At 40.8% G+C, this 16,108-nt stretch overlaps 1 protein-coding gene across 6 annotated transcripts in view; it reads left to right on the top strand.

Annotated features, from left to right (window-relative positions):
• REPS2 (RALBP1 associated Eps domain containing 2) overlaps positions 1-16,108 on the top strand; it is a 216,758-nt gene that overhangs the window by 54,880 nt on the left and 145,770 nt on the right. For all 6 annotated transcript variants that reach the window (XR_014136652.1, XM_081792503.1, XM_081792500.1 and 3 more), the window contains exons 2-3: positions 1,622-1,745; positions 13,950-14,098. Coding sequence is in view for 5 of the 6 variants with exons in the window: in XM_081792503.1 (XP_081648629.1) it covers positions 1,622-1,745; positions 13,950-14,098 (273 nt within the window). In the remaining variant the exon portion in view is untranslated. The remainder of the gene's footprint in view (positions 1-1,621; positions 1,746-13,949; positions 14,099-16,108) is intronic.

The following is a 16,108-nucleotide window of genomic DNA, read 5'->3' as shown; positions in this document are numbered from 1 at the left end:
AGGGCTAGGAGAGGTAGACCACCTGCTGTGAGAAATACTAGAAGTATCAGAAGGAGGGAAGACCAAGAGAGAGAAAGAAAAACACTAATCTGTACGTTCAAGAAGCCCAGCCCTGTCCTGCCCCCTGCTGTGGCTGCTAGGCTGTCTCGCTGTGACTCCAGGCTTGGGATGCCTGCAACCACAGTGCAAATGCCCGCAGTTGGGGCGGGGGCATGGGTGTAAGGCCAGTTAAATACCACAAAGCTCAGTGTTCTTCCTGAAATCCAGCAGCTTTTCTTGAATAAATGCTCCCTGGCTAACGGCAAGCCTTTGGTTAATTTCCAGAGTTCTGTCCATTTTCTTTGTCGGTTTTCTCACTGCTTTGATGGAAGAGAGAATTTTTGGAAGCCCTCATAACCCCCTTTTTTTGCTGACATCCGAGTTGAATTTTCATAGGAATTTTCTTAAGATTAATTAGTGGCTGTTTATAGTTTGGAAATCTAAAAGCCCATCCATAAGGACTAACTAAAAAAAGAAACCACGGTGTATATTTATAGCAGAATATCATGTAGTTGTTAAAAGGATGTGATTTTAACTGTGCTGATAGAAAAGATTTTCAAGGGATAATGCTAAATGAAAAACAAGTTGCTAATAGTATGTGGTATTCTGTTTGTATCAAGTATTGGATATACAAGAGGAAAAACACAGGTGTGTGCTATATATACAAACATTTATATACATATGTACATATATATACACGTATATATGTATATGCATGTATACATACATATATGTATGTATATGTATATATATGTATTCATGTATACATATACATATATATACATATGTATATATATGTACATATGTATATATACATATACATATATGCATAGAACATTTCCAAAAGAATATAATGGTTTCCTCTGGACCATAGGAAGTGGGGGGTGCTTTTTAGATCTTCACCCCACTTACTATTATTTGAGTTTTTGAGTATCTATTACTTTGAAATAACTTTAAAAAGTTACTGAATATTTGTTATCTTTAAACTACCAAATAGGGTATGTGTTAGTTTAAGGTCTGCAAATTAAAGATTGCAGGATCTTGAAGATATTTGTGCTCATAGCCCCCTCTCTTTTGTTTCTCTGAAGTGAGCACTCTTGATTGTAATTTTAATGCTTAGGAAATACTGTTGCCTGAAAACTTTAAGAATAATTAATTCACTTTTAGTTTTGATCAGCTGGGATAATCCACAAGTAGTGGTAATGACTAACGTGTTCTCTTTTCACTCCAGTGCTCTTCTAGACTTTGGACATTAGTACCTGCCCCCGGAAACAAGTCACTCTCTTTTGTAAGAACAGTAACAGCCATCCTTTGTCACCTTTCTTTTTCTCTTTGAAAGAGGAGGAATAATCACTGAGTCCTGAAATATCATGAGTAGGTAGAATTTAATGATCTGACCTGAAAATCTTCCTGTGAACTGCAAGACCCCCCCCCCCCCCCCCAGCCAGTGTGTACACATAGGTTCTCCAGGGAGTTTTTGGTTAGCTATGCTGTGAAATCCTTGGGATTTCATAATATATCTTGTCTCATTTTCCTGTTATGAAATGGGGTTTTCAGCCTGGTTTTTCTTGTCTGTTTTCAGATCACAGAACTGTGTGGTGCAAAGCGGGTTGGTTATTTTGGTCCAACACAGTTTTACATTGCCTTAAAATTGATTGCTGCAGCACAGTCTGGCCTTCCTGTACGGATAGAGAGTATTAAATGTGGTAAGTATCTCCCATTTTTACGTTTGATTGTCCACAACAGGTGTCTTGTTTATGAGAACCATTTTTAGTGGGCTTAAGGCCTGTTGTATAAGCATTTATGGAATTTCTCCTTGCTTCTAACAAGGTGTCTGTTAAATGAAGTAAGAAAATGTAGTGGGTGTCTTACTTTCTTTTTGTTTCTTTAGGAAAAAAATAAGAGAGTGACCTGAGATTCATTCCTTTTAACTGAATTAAAGCTGAAATAGATTTTGTTCTTTAGCAGAAGGAGATCAGGACAGGAATTCTAGAGCCTGTGGCAAAATAGTAACATGTAGTTTAATTTTCCTCTTGAGGAATATGCAGTGTCATTTGAAGTTCTTTTAGGGACAAGGGCACAAGTACCTGGGAGAGTATGAATGGAGCTGTCCCTTTTTCTTTCCTGTCCCTGCCAGTCATATTGTATATGATCATCCTTTAAAAAAATTTTTTTAAATGTTTATTTTTGAGAGAGACAGAGCATGAGCAGGAGAGGGGCAGAGAGAGAGGGAGACACAGAATCCAAAGCAGGTTCCAGTTTCCGAGCTGTCAGCACAGAGCCTGACACAGGGCTGAAACCCATGAACCACAAGATCATGACCTGAGCCGAAGTCAGACACCCAACAGATTGAGCCGCCTAGGCGCCCTTTAATCCCCCAATTCCTAAATAACCGTTCTAATCATTATTAAGTACTATGGAGCTACCAAAATTTTGGCAGAATGAACTTAGCTTCTCAAAGTTTTGGTTTAAAATTTTCTTATCTTGCCATCCTTGCCCCCAACCCACTGAGTGTTTGAGTACTCTCCACAACTTAAACAAAAAGCAAAGCCCCAAACTCTTAGCATGATTTATACTGTCTCAGTATTGGGTTTATAAGTACCTATGAAGAGGGTGATTATTCCAGGGTTATGCTGACGTCCTCTGATACAAGTTACTTCCATATGCTCACATAGCCATGCAGGAACTTTTTCCTTTTCCTCATTTTGAGATAAAAACCACTCCACTGTCCACATGTGTCCTGTGAAGCCTTGTAAAAGTAAAAGTGAGTTCAGGAACCTTGTAGAACAACTCTGAGAAGATTCTGATGGCTTGACTATGGGAAACAAAGTCCTTTTGCGCTAACCATCAGAGAGTCACAATCATCCTGCTAATCTTTCTTAAAGGTTTAGTGTGTGCCAGGTACCAACTCATTTAGTCCTCCCAGCATCCTACTAAATTAGGTGTTTGTGTTTACGTTCTGTACGAGAAACTGTGAAACCAATTCCGCTGGAATCCCCGTGCCTTAACAAAATGAAGGTTCGCTTCCTGCTTTGCAGTGGGTCATGGTGACCCTCTAGGGCAGCTGCCCTCCATGTGGTGCCTCTGTGATCCTGGCTGCTTGATCTTGTGCCCCCCCCCAAGCAACAGAGAAATAGTTTCTCACCCTAGCAATTTAAATGCTTTGTCCTGGATGTGACTCATGTTACTGCTGCTCACAGTGCATTGGCCAGAACTTGTCACGTGGATCCACTGAACTGCAGGGTAGACTGGGGCAGTGGGGGGTGGGGGGGGGTGGGGAGGTGGGGCATGCAGTTGTCCCCTGTACCCGCAAGGAGAGAACTTTCTGTGGATGAACACTGGAAGTCTCTACTGTGGCACTCTTTTTACCCTCATCTTACAGATGATTATTGAAGTTGAAGTTTAGGGGGCCTTGAGTAATTTGCCTAAAGCCTTCAGGTTAGTAGAGTTTGGAGCCAGAATCTCAGTCTCCAGTTGCCGTGCTCTTCATTACTATGCATAGTAGCCTCTTCTTGATTATTCTCTTTATTAAGGTGCTGATTACAATCTGGAATCACAGAGTATTTTCTGAGTGGGGAAAAAATCTGACCCCAAAAGGCATCCCTCGGTATTACATAATTTGGTTTCTTAAAATAGATTTAAAAAATTGTTTTATTTATTCATTACTCATTTATTTTTTTGAGAGAGTGGGGAGAGGGGCAGAGGGAATCTTTAGCAGGCTCTACACAGCATGGAGCCCAGCTTGGACCTCGATCCTACAACCTTGGGGTCATGACCTGAGCTGAAATCAAGAGCTGGATGCTCAACTGATTGAGCCACCCAGGCACCCCAAAATAGGTTTTTTGATGGAGTGTTATTTCAGTGGCAAGTTTGGTATTTATGACTACAAGGCTGAGCAGTCACTGCTATAAGTCACTTGCTATGATTAGAGTCACATCACATTGTATTTGGACTTGTGGTAGACACTGAAAATTTCCATTCCACTGTAAATGGTCATTAAGCTTTATTGTTGTGTCTTCCAACTTTTATCTGCTGGAAAAGCTAAAGCTGCTTTTTGTATACAAGAATAAATTTCTGACACTTTTGTTGTTTATTTTAAGTTAGACCGGTCTTTTACGGGATTTGTGCCTACATCTACAGCTTAATTTCCTAGGAGGAGAGAGGGGGGAAGGAGTGTCTAAATTATCACATGTGTCAAGGATTAACGCTTTTTCTTAAGTGTAAGGCTTTCTCAGTTGTACCTTATAAATCCTGATGCTGCCTTTTGCCTCTGACAGTTTATACTCAGTTAATTTTGAATTTTCTTCCTTCACTTAAAGATTTATTAAATAAATGTTATTTACAGTCAGCATATGTTAAGTAAGAATGAGGGCAAGATTAGGCCAAACTTTGAGCTGCCAGTTAGAATTTTCCAAGTTGTTGCTTGAAATCCATTCACTTAATGTTTGATGACACAAACCTTGAAGGCCAAAGAGGATGCTCTGTGAGAACCTGATCGGAAAGGCTGTAGTAGCCTCATGACACTCAGGGAGTTATGAGTCCGTTCTTACTTCATGAATTACATGAGTCTGTGTGTATGTGTGTGTTAACCTCTAACCTGTAGCCTTGCCCATTTTGGTCAAAGCCACCACCATCTACAGTTGCTCAAGCCAGGAGCCTAGAAGTCATCCTTGATTCCACCCTTTGCCTCGGTCCACAGTGTAATCTGTCAGCAGTCCTGGCAGTGTGGCTCCAGTCTTATTGCCTTCTCCCTCCATCTCTCTATCCTACTAGACTGGGCCACCTTCAGCCACTCACCTGGATACCACAGTGGTTTTGTCATTGATTTCTTGGCCTCCTCTCTTCTCTATTCCAGCCTCTTTGCCTATACGGCAGTAGGCAATATCGCAATATCCATCAGATCATTTTGTCCTCCTCCTTGAAATCCTCCCCTGGTTGGCTTATTGTACATACTAAATTCAGTCACTGCACTGATCTGTAGGGCCCTGAGTGATCTGGTCTCTGCCTCCTCCTCCGTCCTCATCTTAAACCTGCCCCGCCTTGTGTTCTCTTTCTTGCCCCCAGCCTCCCTGGCCTTCTAGCCATTTCTGGGCCATCTCTTTCCCGCTGCAAGAAAGACCATGTTGTCTCGAGGTTTTGGATTCCCCGCAGTCTGTTTCTTTCCCCCTCTCTTTTCCATGGCTAGCTCTTCCTCTTCATCGTTCGGGATTTGTGCACTGTCCCCACCATCCTGTCTAGAGTAGGTTCTGTCAAATTAATTCATTAATGAAGGAACCAGCATAGAGTAAAGCTGGCTCAGGAAAGTACAGGAGAGTCAGAAGTATTTATAGTCCTGGAAGGAAAGAATGCTGGAATAAGATTGCTAAATTACATATAAAATTGATGAATGCCCTATAGAGCAATAAAACTGTGACTTGGCTATTAGACTCTGTTCTGGGATGAAATTCACCTGCATTGCTATTAGACAAGGTTAGTTAGCTAACAGTTTTCTATGAGTTAATATCGATCCTTTCAGTGTTGTAAGATGCCTAATGAAGAGTAAACAGTAAGTCAAAACAAAAGTACATGTCCCTAGGGAGTTAGGTAATCCTTGGATGGGTTAATCCTGTTAGATGATGCTTCTGTGTGACTGTCCCCTCCCTACTTTACTTTCAGCATCTGCTCCTTTATGGCACTTTCATCAGTTTGTAAATACTCCTTTATAGGTTTGTCTAATTTCTGTCTTCCTCACTAGTCTGCAAGCTTACCTAAAGGGAAGGGAGGAGGATCTGGTAGCCCCTGCTCTGTGTACCACTGTGGACACTCAAGGCATGTTTGTTGAATGAATGAAGAGATGAATGCTGATGAATGAGGACCGAGTGTTAATCATCTGTCACTTTTTAATCTCAAACATTTGGATTTCAGGGGCGCCTGGGTGGCTTGGTCGGTTAAGCATCCGACTTCGGCTCAGGTCATGATCTCACAGTCCGTGAGTTCAAGCCCCGTGTCGGGCTCTGTGCTGACAGCTCAGAGCCTGGAGCCTGTTTCAGATTCTGTGTCTCCCTCTCTCTCTGACCCTCACCTGTTCATGCTCTGTCTCAAAAATAAATAAACGTTAAAAAAATATTTAAAAAACAAACAAACAAAAAACATTTGGACTTCAGGTTCACCCAGAACTCCTAAGGGATTTCTAAAGAAGTCCTCTTTCTCAGGCTGTGGTTCCCAGCCTTGTTTGCACTTGAGAATTGCTGGAGAGCTTTAAGTGCAAACTAAAAAATACAGGTGCCTGGGGCCACTTCCAGAAATTCTCATTTAATTAGCCCTGGAGTGCAGCCTGAACGTGGGGATTTTTAAGAGCTCCCCCATGTGATTCTTATGTGGAGCTGGGGTTGAGAGCAAGTTCTTTTTTTTTTTAATTTTTTTTAACGTTTTTATTTATTTTTGAGACAGAGAGAGACAGAGCATGAACAGGGGAGGGTCAGAGAGAGGGAGACACAGAATCTGAAACAGGCTCCAGGCTCTGAGCTGTCAACACAGAGCCCGACGCGGGGCTCGAACTCACGGACCGCGAGATCGTGACCTGAGCCGAAGTCGGCCGCTTAACCGACTGAGCCACCCAGGCGCCCCGAGAGCGAGTTCTAATGAAAACCGAATAGAGCATTTTCAAGAGCTTTGCTTAAACTGTGTTTATAGTTTTGGTTATATCGGGACCTGAGTTGGAGTGAGGCCAGGGGCACCCAGGGCACATAACTTTAAGGGGAAAGTCACACTCTGGGCCATACAAGTGCTGATTCTGCATTTACACGATCCTGAGAGTGAGCACCTCCTTAAATGTTGGCACTAGGCATCTCTCTAGCCTCACCCTATTTTGCTGGTTAAACAAATGGTGAAACCTTAGGATAATTTAGGAGGAGAGAAGCAGGGGGTGAAATTGAGGACCATTGGAGAATTCCTGATGAGGAAACCACATGGTGGACACTTGCCCTGGGAACTGTCCCTTCCTTCTTTCTGAGGACTGGCCGTGGGGGGTGTGAGGACTGAGAGAAGGTATAGGTAGGGCTTTTTAGAGGAGGTTTTGTAACCTGTTTTGTGTCATGGGCTCCTTTGGCAGCCTGACACTCCTTCTTGGAATAATGTTCTAAATACATACAAAGACGTAGGAGTCCAAAGGAAACCAATTATATTGAAATTAAAACTAAGATACTTAAGAATGTTATATAGCAATATCCATACTACTTCGTTAATGTATTAAATAAGAGACCTAAGAGTGACCTAAATAACTACCATACTTTCAAAGTAGTGAGGAGCGTAAACAGTACTTGAAGATGTCTACAACAAGTGTAATGTGATATATAAATATCTGATTTCGGTGGGTGGCAAAGTTACAGGTGCTGCTAATGATACTACAGCGCTTTGTTGCCTACATTCATAATTGAAAGAAATGCAAATTTTTGGTTAGGGTAGGGAGAATAAAGATGGAATTTTTTTTCTTAACCAAGATGACAGACCCCGTGATTTCTTTCTACAGCCCCTCTGGGAGTCTCCGAATGCTAATAGTGCGATAATGTGGCTCACATAGCCTCTAGGCTGTGTTCCCCAGACTGGTTATTGATCTAGTGGCAGTCTGGCACAGTCTGTAGTGAAAGGAGAAAGAATTAGGACAAAAGAGTGAGTTACTTATAAAATGAAATGTACTCAATTCTACGATGGTTGTTTTGATTAAATGCCCTTTGATGACATTGATGATGAGTAAATGTAATTGATTCGCCATGACCCCTCCAAAAATTACAAGAGGAGGGAGCCCCTGCAGGCAGGAGTGTTACGCTATGGTCCTGTCACCATATTGCTGCATGTCTGAGACGTTCCTGGGCTTAGTTCTCCACCTGTGAGATGTGGATTTTCCAGCAGGTTTTCTCTAGACCATTTTCCAGCTCCGAAATGGCGCAGTTTTATGTTGAGTGTTCAAACCTGCAGTAGAAAGAACGTTTTGATTTTTAGCATGACAGTAGAGCCTAGTGGCTGAGGGTGGGTCACAGCAATAGACTGCTGGATTTTTTTTTTTTTTTTTTTTTAACATTTATTTATTTTTGAGACTCAGAGAGAGACAGAGCATGAACAGGGGAGGGGCAGAGAGAGAGGGAGACACAGAATCGGAAGCAGGCTCCAGGCTCTGAGCCATCAGCCCAGAGCCCAACGTGGGGCTCGAACTCACAGACCGTGAGATCATGACCTGAGCTGAAGTCGGACGCTTAACCGACTGCGCCACCCAGAGGCCCCAATAGACTGCTGGATTTTGAATGGTTGGACCATCACTTTTTCTTTGTGTGCCCTCATACAAAGTGGTGCCCTCCTAACCTCTTTGAGCTTCACGTGGCTCACCTGGGGAAGGGGTGTCCCAGTAGTACCTGCCTTACAGGGTTGTTGCGGGCATAAGATCAGGTAATGTTAAAATTTTGGAAAAGCGTCGAAACTGTGTTAATATAGTACTTGTTAGCCACATTTGGCTGGCTGTTGAGGACTTGAAATCTGGTTAGTGTTGACTGAGAAATTAAAATTTTAATTTAATAGAAATTATTTAAAATTTAAATATGCAAGCAGTGTAAAGTATTTTTCCATTAAATGAAACTTTATTGTTTTAGTAAGACTACATTTTACTTTAACTGTAGGCATTGTGTAAGACTAGGATCAAACTTCTCCTGTAAAGGGCTAGGTGGTGGATATTTTAGACTCTGTGAATCATATGGCCTTTGCTGCAACTTGATTATCTTGATTATATTCACTACAGACTCTGCCCTTGAACTACGAAAGCGGATATGGACACTATGTAAACAAACAAGAATGGCTGTGTTCCAATAAATCTTTATTTATGGACACTGAAATTTAAATTTCATACAATTTTCACATCACAAGCTATTTTTATTTTCTTTTTTTTTTTAAGTTTATTTATTTATCTTGAGAGGGAGAGAGAGCACGCACACAGAAGGGACACAGACAGGGAGAGAGAGAGAATACCAAGCAGGCTCTGCACCATCAACAGTGAGCCTGATGTAGGGTTTGAACTCACAAACTGTGACATCGTGACCTGAGCCGAAGTCGGACGCTTAACCGACTGAGCCACCCAGGCACCCTATTTTTCTTTTGATGTTTTTCATTAAAAAATGTAAAACGCATTCTTAACTCATGGAATATACAGCTCATAGGTTTATCCCCAAGATAAATGAATTCATGTTCATCAAAAGCCATTTATAAGAATGTTTGTAACATTTATATTCATAATGGCCCGAAACTGGAAACAGCCTAGATGGATTTTAAAAATTTCAATATGTTCATAAAAATGGATTACTCCATAGCAATGAAAAAGAATAAGCTCTGTCTACATACATTACATTGGATGATTCTTACAAAATGTTGTGAAGGAATCTAAGTCTCAAGGATTATTACTGAATGATTCCATTATGTGGAGTTCTGTAATGGCGAAGGTAGTCTGTGGATTTAGAGATTAGAATAGGGGTTGCAGAGTGGGACAAGGAGAGGGGATTAACTAGAAATGGATGGGAAGGAAAATTCTGTATGATGGAAATGTCCTATCTTAATTTGGGTGTTATGTGCTTAATGTATGTGTTTGTCAGAACTCTTCAAATAGTACACTTAAGATTTATAAAAATTATCCCTCCATACAAATACTCCTTACATAATTTAAAAAGAAATGAATTGGTTGTGTTAACATTTAACATTGTGTGGTATTTCTTAGTAAAATCCAGGTTTCTGGTCACATTCCTTCATGTCACCTGTCAACTGGAACTGAGCTGTTCCAGTAGCATTGCCAGTAGCCATACTAGTGTGGCTTCTGAGCACTTGAAATGTGGTGTGTCTGAATCAAGGTGTGCAGTGCAGGTAAAATACACCTGGGAGTTTGAAAAAAAACTTAGTCTGAAAAAAAGAATGTAAACTATTTCAGCGATCAGACAACAAAAAGAAAAGGCATACAAATTGGCAAGGAAGAAGTCATTAATATTTTTTATCTTGATTATATATTGTAATGATATTGGGTTCAAATAATTATTAAAATTAATTTTACCCATTTCCTTTTTTATTTGAAAAAGTTTTGAAAAATTTTGATAACATATACATGACATGAAGTTTACCATAAAGTTTATTTTTATCTTAACTAGTATTTATTTATTTTTAAAAATTTGTTTAACATTTTTATTTATTTTTGAGAGACAGAGAGAGACAGAGTGCGAGCAGAGGAGGGGCAGAGAGCGAGGGAGACACATAATCCCAAGCAGGCTCCAGGCTCTGAGCTGTCAGCACAGAGCCCTATGTGGGGCTCGAACCCATCAACTGTGAGATCATGACCTGAGCTGAAATCTGACGCTTAACCAACTTAGCCACCCAGGTGCCCCTTAACTATTCTTTTAAAGTAATCTCTGTGCCCATTGTGGGGCTCTAACTCCTGACCCTGAGATCACGAGTTGCGTGTTTTACTGACAGAACTAGCCAAGTGCCATGCCTTAACCATTTTTTAATTGTACAGTTCAGTACATTCATATTAGTGTGCAACCATCTCCACCATCCATCTCCAGAACTCTTTTCATCTTAGAAGTATGAAACTCCATGGGGTGCCTGGGTGACCCAGTCAGTTAAACGTCAGACTCTTGATTTTGGCTCAGGTCATGATCTCAAGGTTCGTAAGATTGAGCCCTGCATTGGGCTCTGTGCTGACAGCGCAGAGCCTGCTTGGGATTCTCTCTCTTGGTCTCTTTCTGCCCCTCCCCTGTGTGCTCTTGGTCTAAATAAATAAATACATAAATACATAAACAAATAAAATAATAGAAATATGAAACTTCATACCTGTTTTTTTTTTTTAATTTTTTTTAACATTTATTTATTTTTGAGACAGAGAGAGACAGATCATGAACGGGGGAGGGTCAGAGAGAGAGGGAGACACAGAATCTGAAACAGGCTCCAGGCTCTATGCAGTCAGCACAGAGCCCGACGCGGGGCTCGAACTCACATACTGCGAGATCGTGACCTGATCCGAAGTCGGATGCTTAACCGACTGAGCCACCTAGGTGCCCCACTTCATACCTGTTAAACAGCTCTGCATTCCCCCTCTCCCCAGTCACAGGCTACCCCCATTCTACTTTCTGCCTCTATACATTTGTCTGCCGATCCCTCAAATAAGTGAAATCATACAATATTTGTGACTGGTTTCTTCACTTAAAAAAATTTTAGTTACTATACAATTTACAATGATGTGGCTGGCGTTATATCTAGTGGATGGTATTGAAGGAGAGTAAACAGCCGCCACCATTTTAGACAGGACAGAGTTCTATGCTCAGTCCCACCTCTCCCCAGTGCCATTTACCATTTGGTATTGGATTTATGTTTTCTTTTTTATGTTCACATTTCTTCTAATTGAGGAAATGGAAGTATTTCTTACATTCCTGTCTCCATCAGACATGGAAAATGAAAGGATTTTCCCCTACTTTTTAGAGGGTCATATCTTTAGAAGCATAGTTTTCTTTGTGGAAGGGAAAGATAGTCATTTAATATACAAAGTGTTTCTGTGTTCAAAGACTACAACCTAAGGTAGCATTATGAAACAAATTACTGCCTTGGATGGCTGCACTCATTGTCTCCTTGGCCCCTATAAACCTTTAATTTGAACTCTTTATTTATTTCCTTGTGTTAATTGAATTCCATTTGGGAGAAAAGATTCTAACCAACTACTACTACAAATGGCTCTTCTCTTGTGATTACTTGACATAAATCACTGGATAGCAGATACTTTATTGATTAGCTTTCAAATAAAGTTTCACTATTAAATATGGTGTCCATATGACTAGAAAGCATTTAGACTGAGTATTTATTTACAGACTACAGTTTTACTTTGCAGTTTTTGAAAGCTTGGAGCAGTGTAAGGGAGATAGCACCTTCATTAAGATTTTCAGTGATATGGTGATTATTATGTATGGTGACAATCTGTTAAGTGAGTATTGTTTAAAACCACATAAGCGAAGAAAGTACAGGAGAAATTCAGCTGTATTTTGTGTTTTGCTGTTTGGTGGCTGTTTGGAGGAGAGAGGATCTTTGCCAGGTGAATAGTTCTGGAGAAATGCCATAGCCAGGGAAGGAGGACAGTGTGTGAGGTGACAGGGTCCTAAAGGGTATCTGGGAGTCCTTGTATAATAGTTGATACTCATCATCTCGTGTTTGTATTCTCTCGTTCCTGGAATTATCTGTTGAACACCAGTGAAACACTGGTCGGGGGTTTACACATGTGGGCTTTTCCTTCTCTTCTCCCTCAAGTAGTGTTTGGAAGTAATTCCTCCTTTCATGGGCAATCAGGGTGCAGATTATTTTATGTGAGCTTGTTCCTTCTTTTTAGATCCCTTTTGCAGACCGAACTGAAAGAAATCCCTTTCTGAGAAGAGAACCATGGGATTAGTTTATATTTGACTTACTAAGAATCTATGTTTTCTCTTCTTTTGCCTTTTTTCTTTTAAAGTCCATTCCTGCCTTGAGTACTGGAGAGCTGCCGAGGTTGGGAAACGTTAAAATGTTAAAAATGGTGGCCATCCTCTTTTTAGAGGAGAGTCCCGGTTTAATTTTCCAGATTGCTTATTCTATTTATGTCTCTTGGGCCTTTTGGCTGATTGATCATGCAGGGATTTGTCATATTGCCTACTTCTTTGAATCAAATGTGGACATAGCAACTAAAAATAAACACAATGTGGATATTAGAGAACCAGGGGCCTTCTTTGCCTGGGGAGCTGGGATACTTGGTTGTGTTGCTAAGATGTTTTCTGGCTTTAGCACAGCATCAATCATTGGAAGTGCAGCTGTGTTTGGAATGGAGCGCTGATGGAAGTGCGGAGGCACAGTGATGAGTATTATCCTGAACAATGGATACAGATGCAAATCATTATGCATAATCCATAATATTATCCCCATTTTTGGAGTCCTTTGTGTTGTGTGATTGTGTGTGATTTGCCGCACTGGGAACTAGAAGTGTGCCAAAGCATCATTTCTGTTTCAGAATAGTTTTATCAGATATTTGAAAGATAAGTAAATATTCCAGACTGTTGGGTTTGAACTCTTTGTAGCATTGTGAGTGTGGCTAATGGTTTTGACAGTAGAATCTGGCTGAACGGACTGATCGCTGTAACTTAAAGTATTTTCCTTATTCCATTATGAAAAGACAATTGAAGATCGAGCGTGAAAATTCCTTAAGGAATTACATAGGGTGAAAAACTGTCACCCAGGGGGCGCCTCAGTGGCTCAGTCAATTAAGTGTCTGACTTTGGCTCAGGTCATGATCTTGTGGTCCATGAGTTCGAGCACCGTGTCAGGCTTTGCGCTGACAGCTCAGAGCCTGGAGTCTGCTTCAGATTCTGTGTCTCCCTCTCTCTCTGCCCTGTCGTCATGCATGCTCTGACTCTCTCTTAAAAATAAGCAAACATTAAAAAATTAAAAAAAAATAAAAGGAAGGCTAATGATAGTCTTGAGTTGTGAGGATTGAATGACGTAATATTTGCAGATGTTAATATAGTATCTGGCATATAATGTGTGTTATATGGGTTTTGCCTGTTTCATTTGCCACATATCGTGTTCATACAGTATCAGAGCCTTTTAGCTGGTGCCGGACTAAAGGCTGAGGTAGGAGATCAGTCCAAAACCTGAATATGTTCCGTGATGATTTGACAGCATTTAAAAATGTTAAGCCAGAATTGCTTGGTAAAACTGAAGCATTTTTCTATCATGACATTATTATAGGAGTCTTCACTGTGTCAAAATAAAAATTTAATCTATATTTAGTGCTCTGGAATTTTTCCTCAAAAGTGATTCATCTTTTGGCCATTGAGTTCCGCTTTTCACAGTTTTAAAAAAGTCTCACTTGAGCTTCTCTGATTCTGGTCCTAAAGAACTGCCGCTGCCTCGCTTTCTGATGTCAAAGACCGATGCTGAGATCCGATTTGGGAACCCGACTGAACTGCATGGAACTAAGGTTCAGATTCCATATTTAATCACAGAAAAAAATGCCTTCAAAAGAATGGACGATGAGGATAAACAGGTAAACAGTCTGATCAGGGGTGTCCATTTGATTCTGACAGTGAAACCTCACATAGCCGTGCTTCATATCTACTGTCAGGCTTCTAGCAAATCTCACCATCTGGGATACAATTATAGACTTGGAAGGAAGCCAGTGAAGTTTCCTTGTAGCAAGAAAAAGCTGAAGTATAGCCACCCATTCGCCCTTTAGAGCTTACTTGAATGTAGATTGTGTCCAGAGTGAGGCCACTGATTTTTATTTTTTATTTTTATTTTTTTTTTATTTATTTTTTTTTTTAAATTTTTTTTTTTCAACGTTTTTTATTTATTTTTGGGACAGAGAGAGACAGAGCATGAACGGGGGAGGGGCAGAGAGAGAGGGAGACACAGAATCGGAAACAGGCTCCAGGCTCCGAGCCATCAGCCCAGAGCCCGACGCGGGGCTCGAACTCACGGACCGCGAGATCGTGACCTGGCTGAAGTCGGACGCTCAACCGACTGCGCCACCCAGGCGCCCCTATTTTTTATTTTTAAATGTTTGTTTATTTTTGAGAGAGTCAGAGTGTGAGTGGGGGAAGGGCGGAGAGAGAGGGAGACACAGAATCCGAAGCAGGCTCCAGGCTCTGAGCTGTCAGCACAGCCCAATACGGGGCTCGAACTCTTGAACTGTGAGATCATGACCTGAGCCGAAGTCAGAGGCCTAACTGACTGAGCCACCTGGGTGCCCCAAGGGTATGATTTAATACACTTATTTGATTTCTCTAACCAGTATTTCTAAATGGGTTCTTTGAAATGGAACTTCTAGGATTTTTTTTTTTTTAAAGTAAAGTCTAAGTCCAACGTGGTGGGACTTTAACTCAAGACCCTCAGATCAAGTCACATGCTCTACTGACTGAGCCAGCCAAGCGCCCCTAGGACTTTTTAATAGATCCTCTCTTCACAAAAAAGTTTGGAGAAAAGGTTTCTGTGGTTAAATATATTTGGAGAGTGCTGCTTCATATCCTTGGGTGAAAGACTACATTCTGAGGCTTGGAGACTCATAAGTGCTCATTAGCAAATTCAAGGCCCTGACAAGTCCCCCTGTGAAGAGACATGGAGATTTGTGTTTACTAAACTTGTTTCTCCAGAGAATCCTTCCTTGTGGGGCTTGTTTGGGATGCCAACTTGGGAAATGCTGCCATTTCACATTTAGCAGGTTAGGGACAAGAGTAGGGAGGAGAGGCTTTAAAAATTAGAGCACTAATTGCAATAGTTAGGTGGTGATTGGTAGAGATGAAAGTATAAAATTTCAGAAAAGTATGCCTATCAAGAAAGAGGTAAATAGTCTTATTTATGCATTAGTGAACCCTGGGGGCACCAAGGTACAGCTCATACTTCTAATAAAGATACTGAATCATGCAGAAAAGTCAAATTACATTGAATATAGTATCTTCTATAAGACCAAGAAATTTGTCATATTTTAGGAAGATGAGTCAAAACGTTTTTTAAATGCAATGTGTAACAAAGGATTAAGTTGAAAAACTATATGGCTCACCATGATAATGCTGGATATATGAGGTGTTGCTGCAGAAGTTTTATATTTATAGCCAAGTGAGGTATAGCATGTCTTGTTAAATAACTCAGTGTAATGTTGATGTCATAATTTTGATACATTTTAAATGAGTTCTTTAGGGATATATATGTAAAGGGGTATAGGAAGCTTCAGTCAGTACTCTGGCATGTTTTCCTACCAGCATTTGGAGAGGAATGAGGGTCTGCTGTCCCAAGATGGTTGATACTCTGGGGACTTTCTAGGCCCATCCCTGGCTGCGTGATTGAGGACACATCCTTTCACCTGAGGGTAGGTTTGTACTCTGCCCATCCCATCTGTTGGTGTGAGGTCACTTCAAATATTCTTTTCTTTTTCTTGAAGAAGAGTATTTGATCAGTAACTCAGATTGCCTTTTTTTTTTAGACTAACAGTACCTATATAGTCTGCATGTTGATTAAAAGTACTGTTTCCTTGTTACTTGGGTACTCCAAAGTTACCAGT

The sequence above is a fragment of the Panthera onca genome, chromosome X (assembly GCF_046562875.1).
Source record: "Panthera onca isolate mPanOnc1 chromosome X, mPanOnc1 haplotype 2, whole genome shotgun sequence".
Taxonomy (NCBI): Eukaryota; Metazoa; Chordata; class Mammalia; order Carnivora; family Felidae; genus Panthera; species Panthera onca.
The sequence above is the reverse complement of the archived record's forward strand: the minus strand, read 5'-3'. Positions and strand labels throughout refer to the sequence as shown.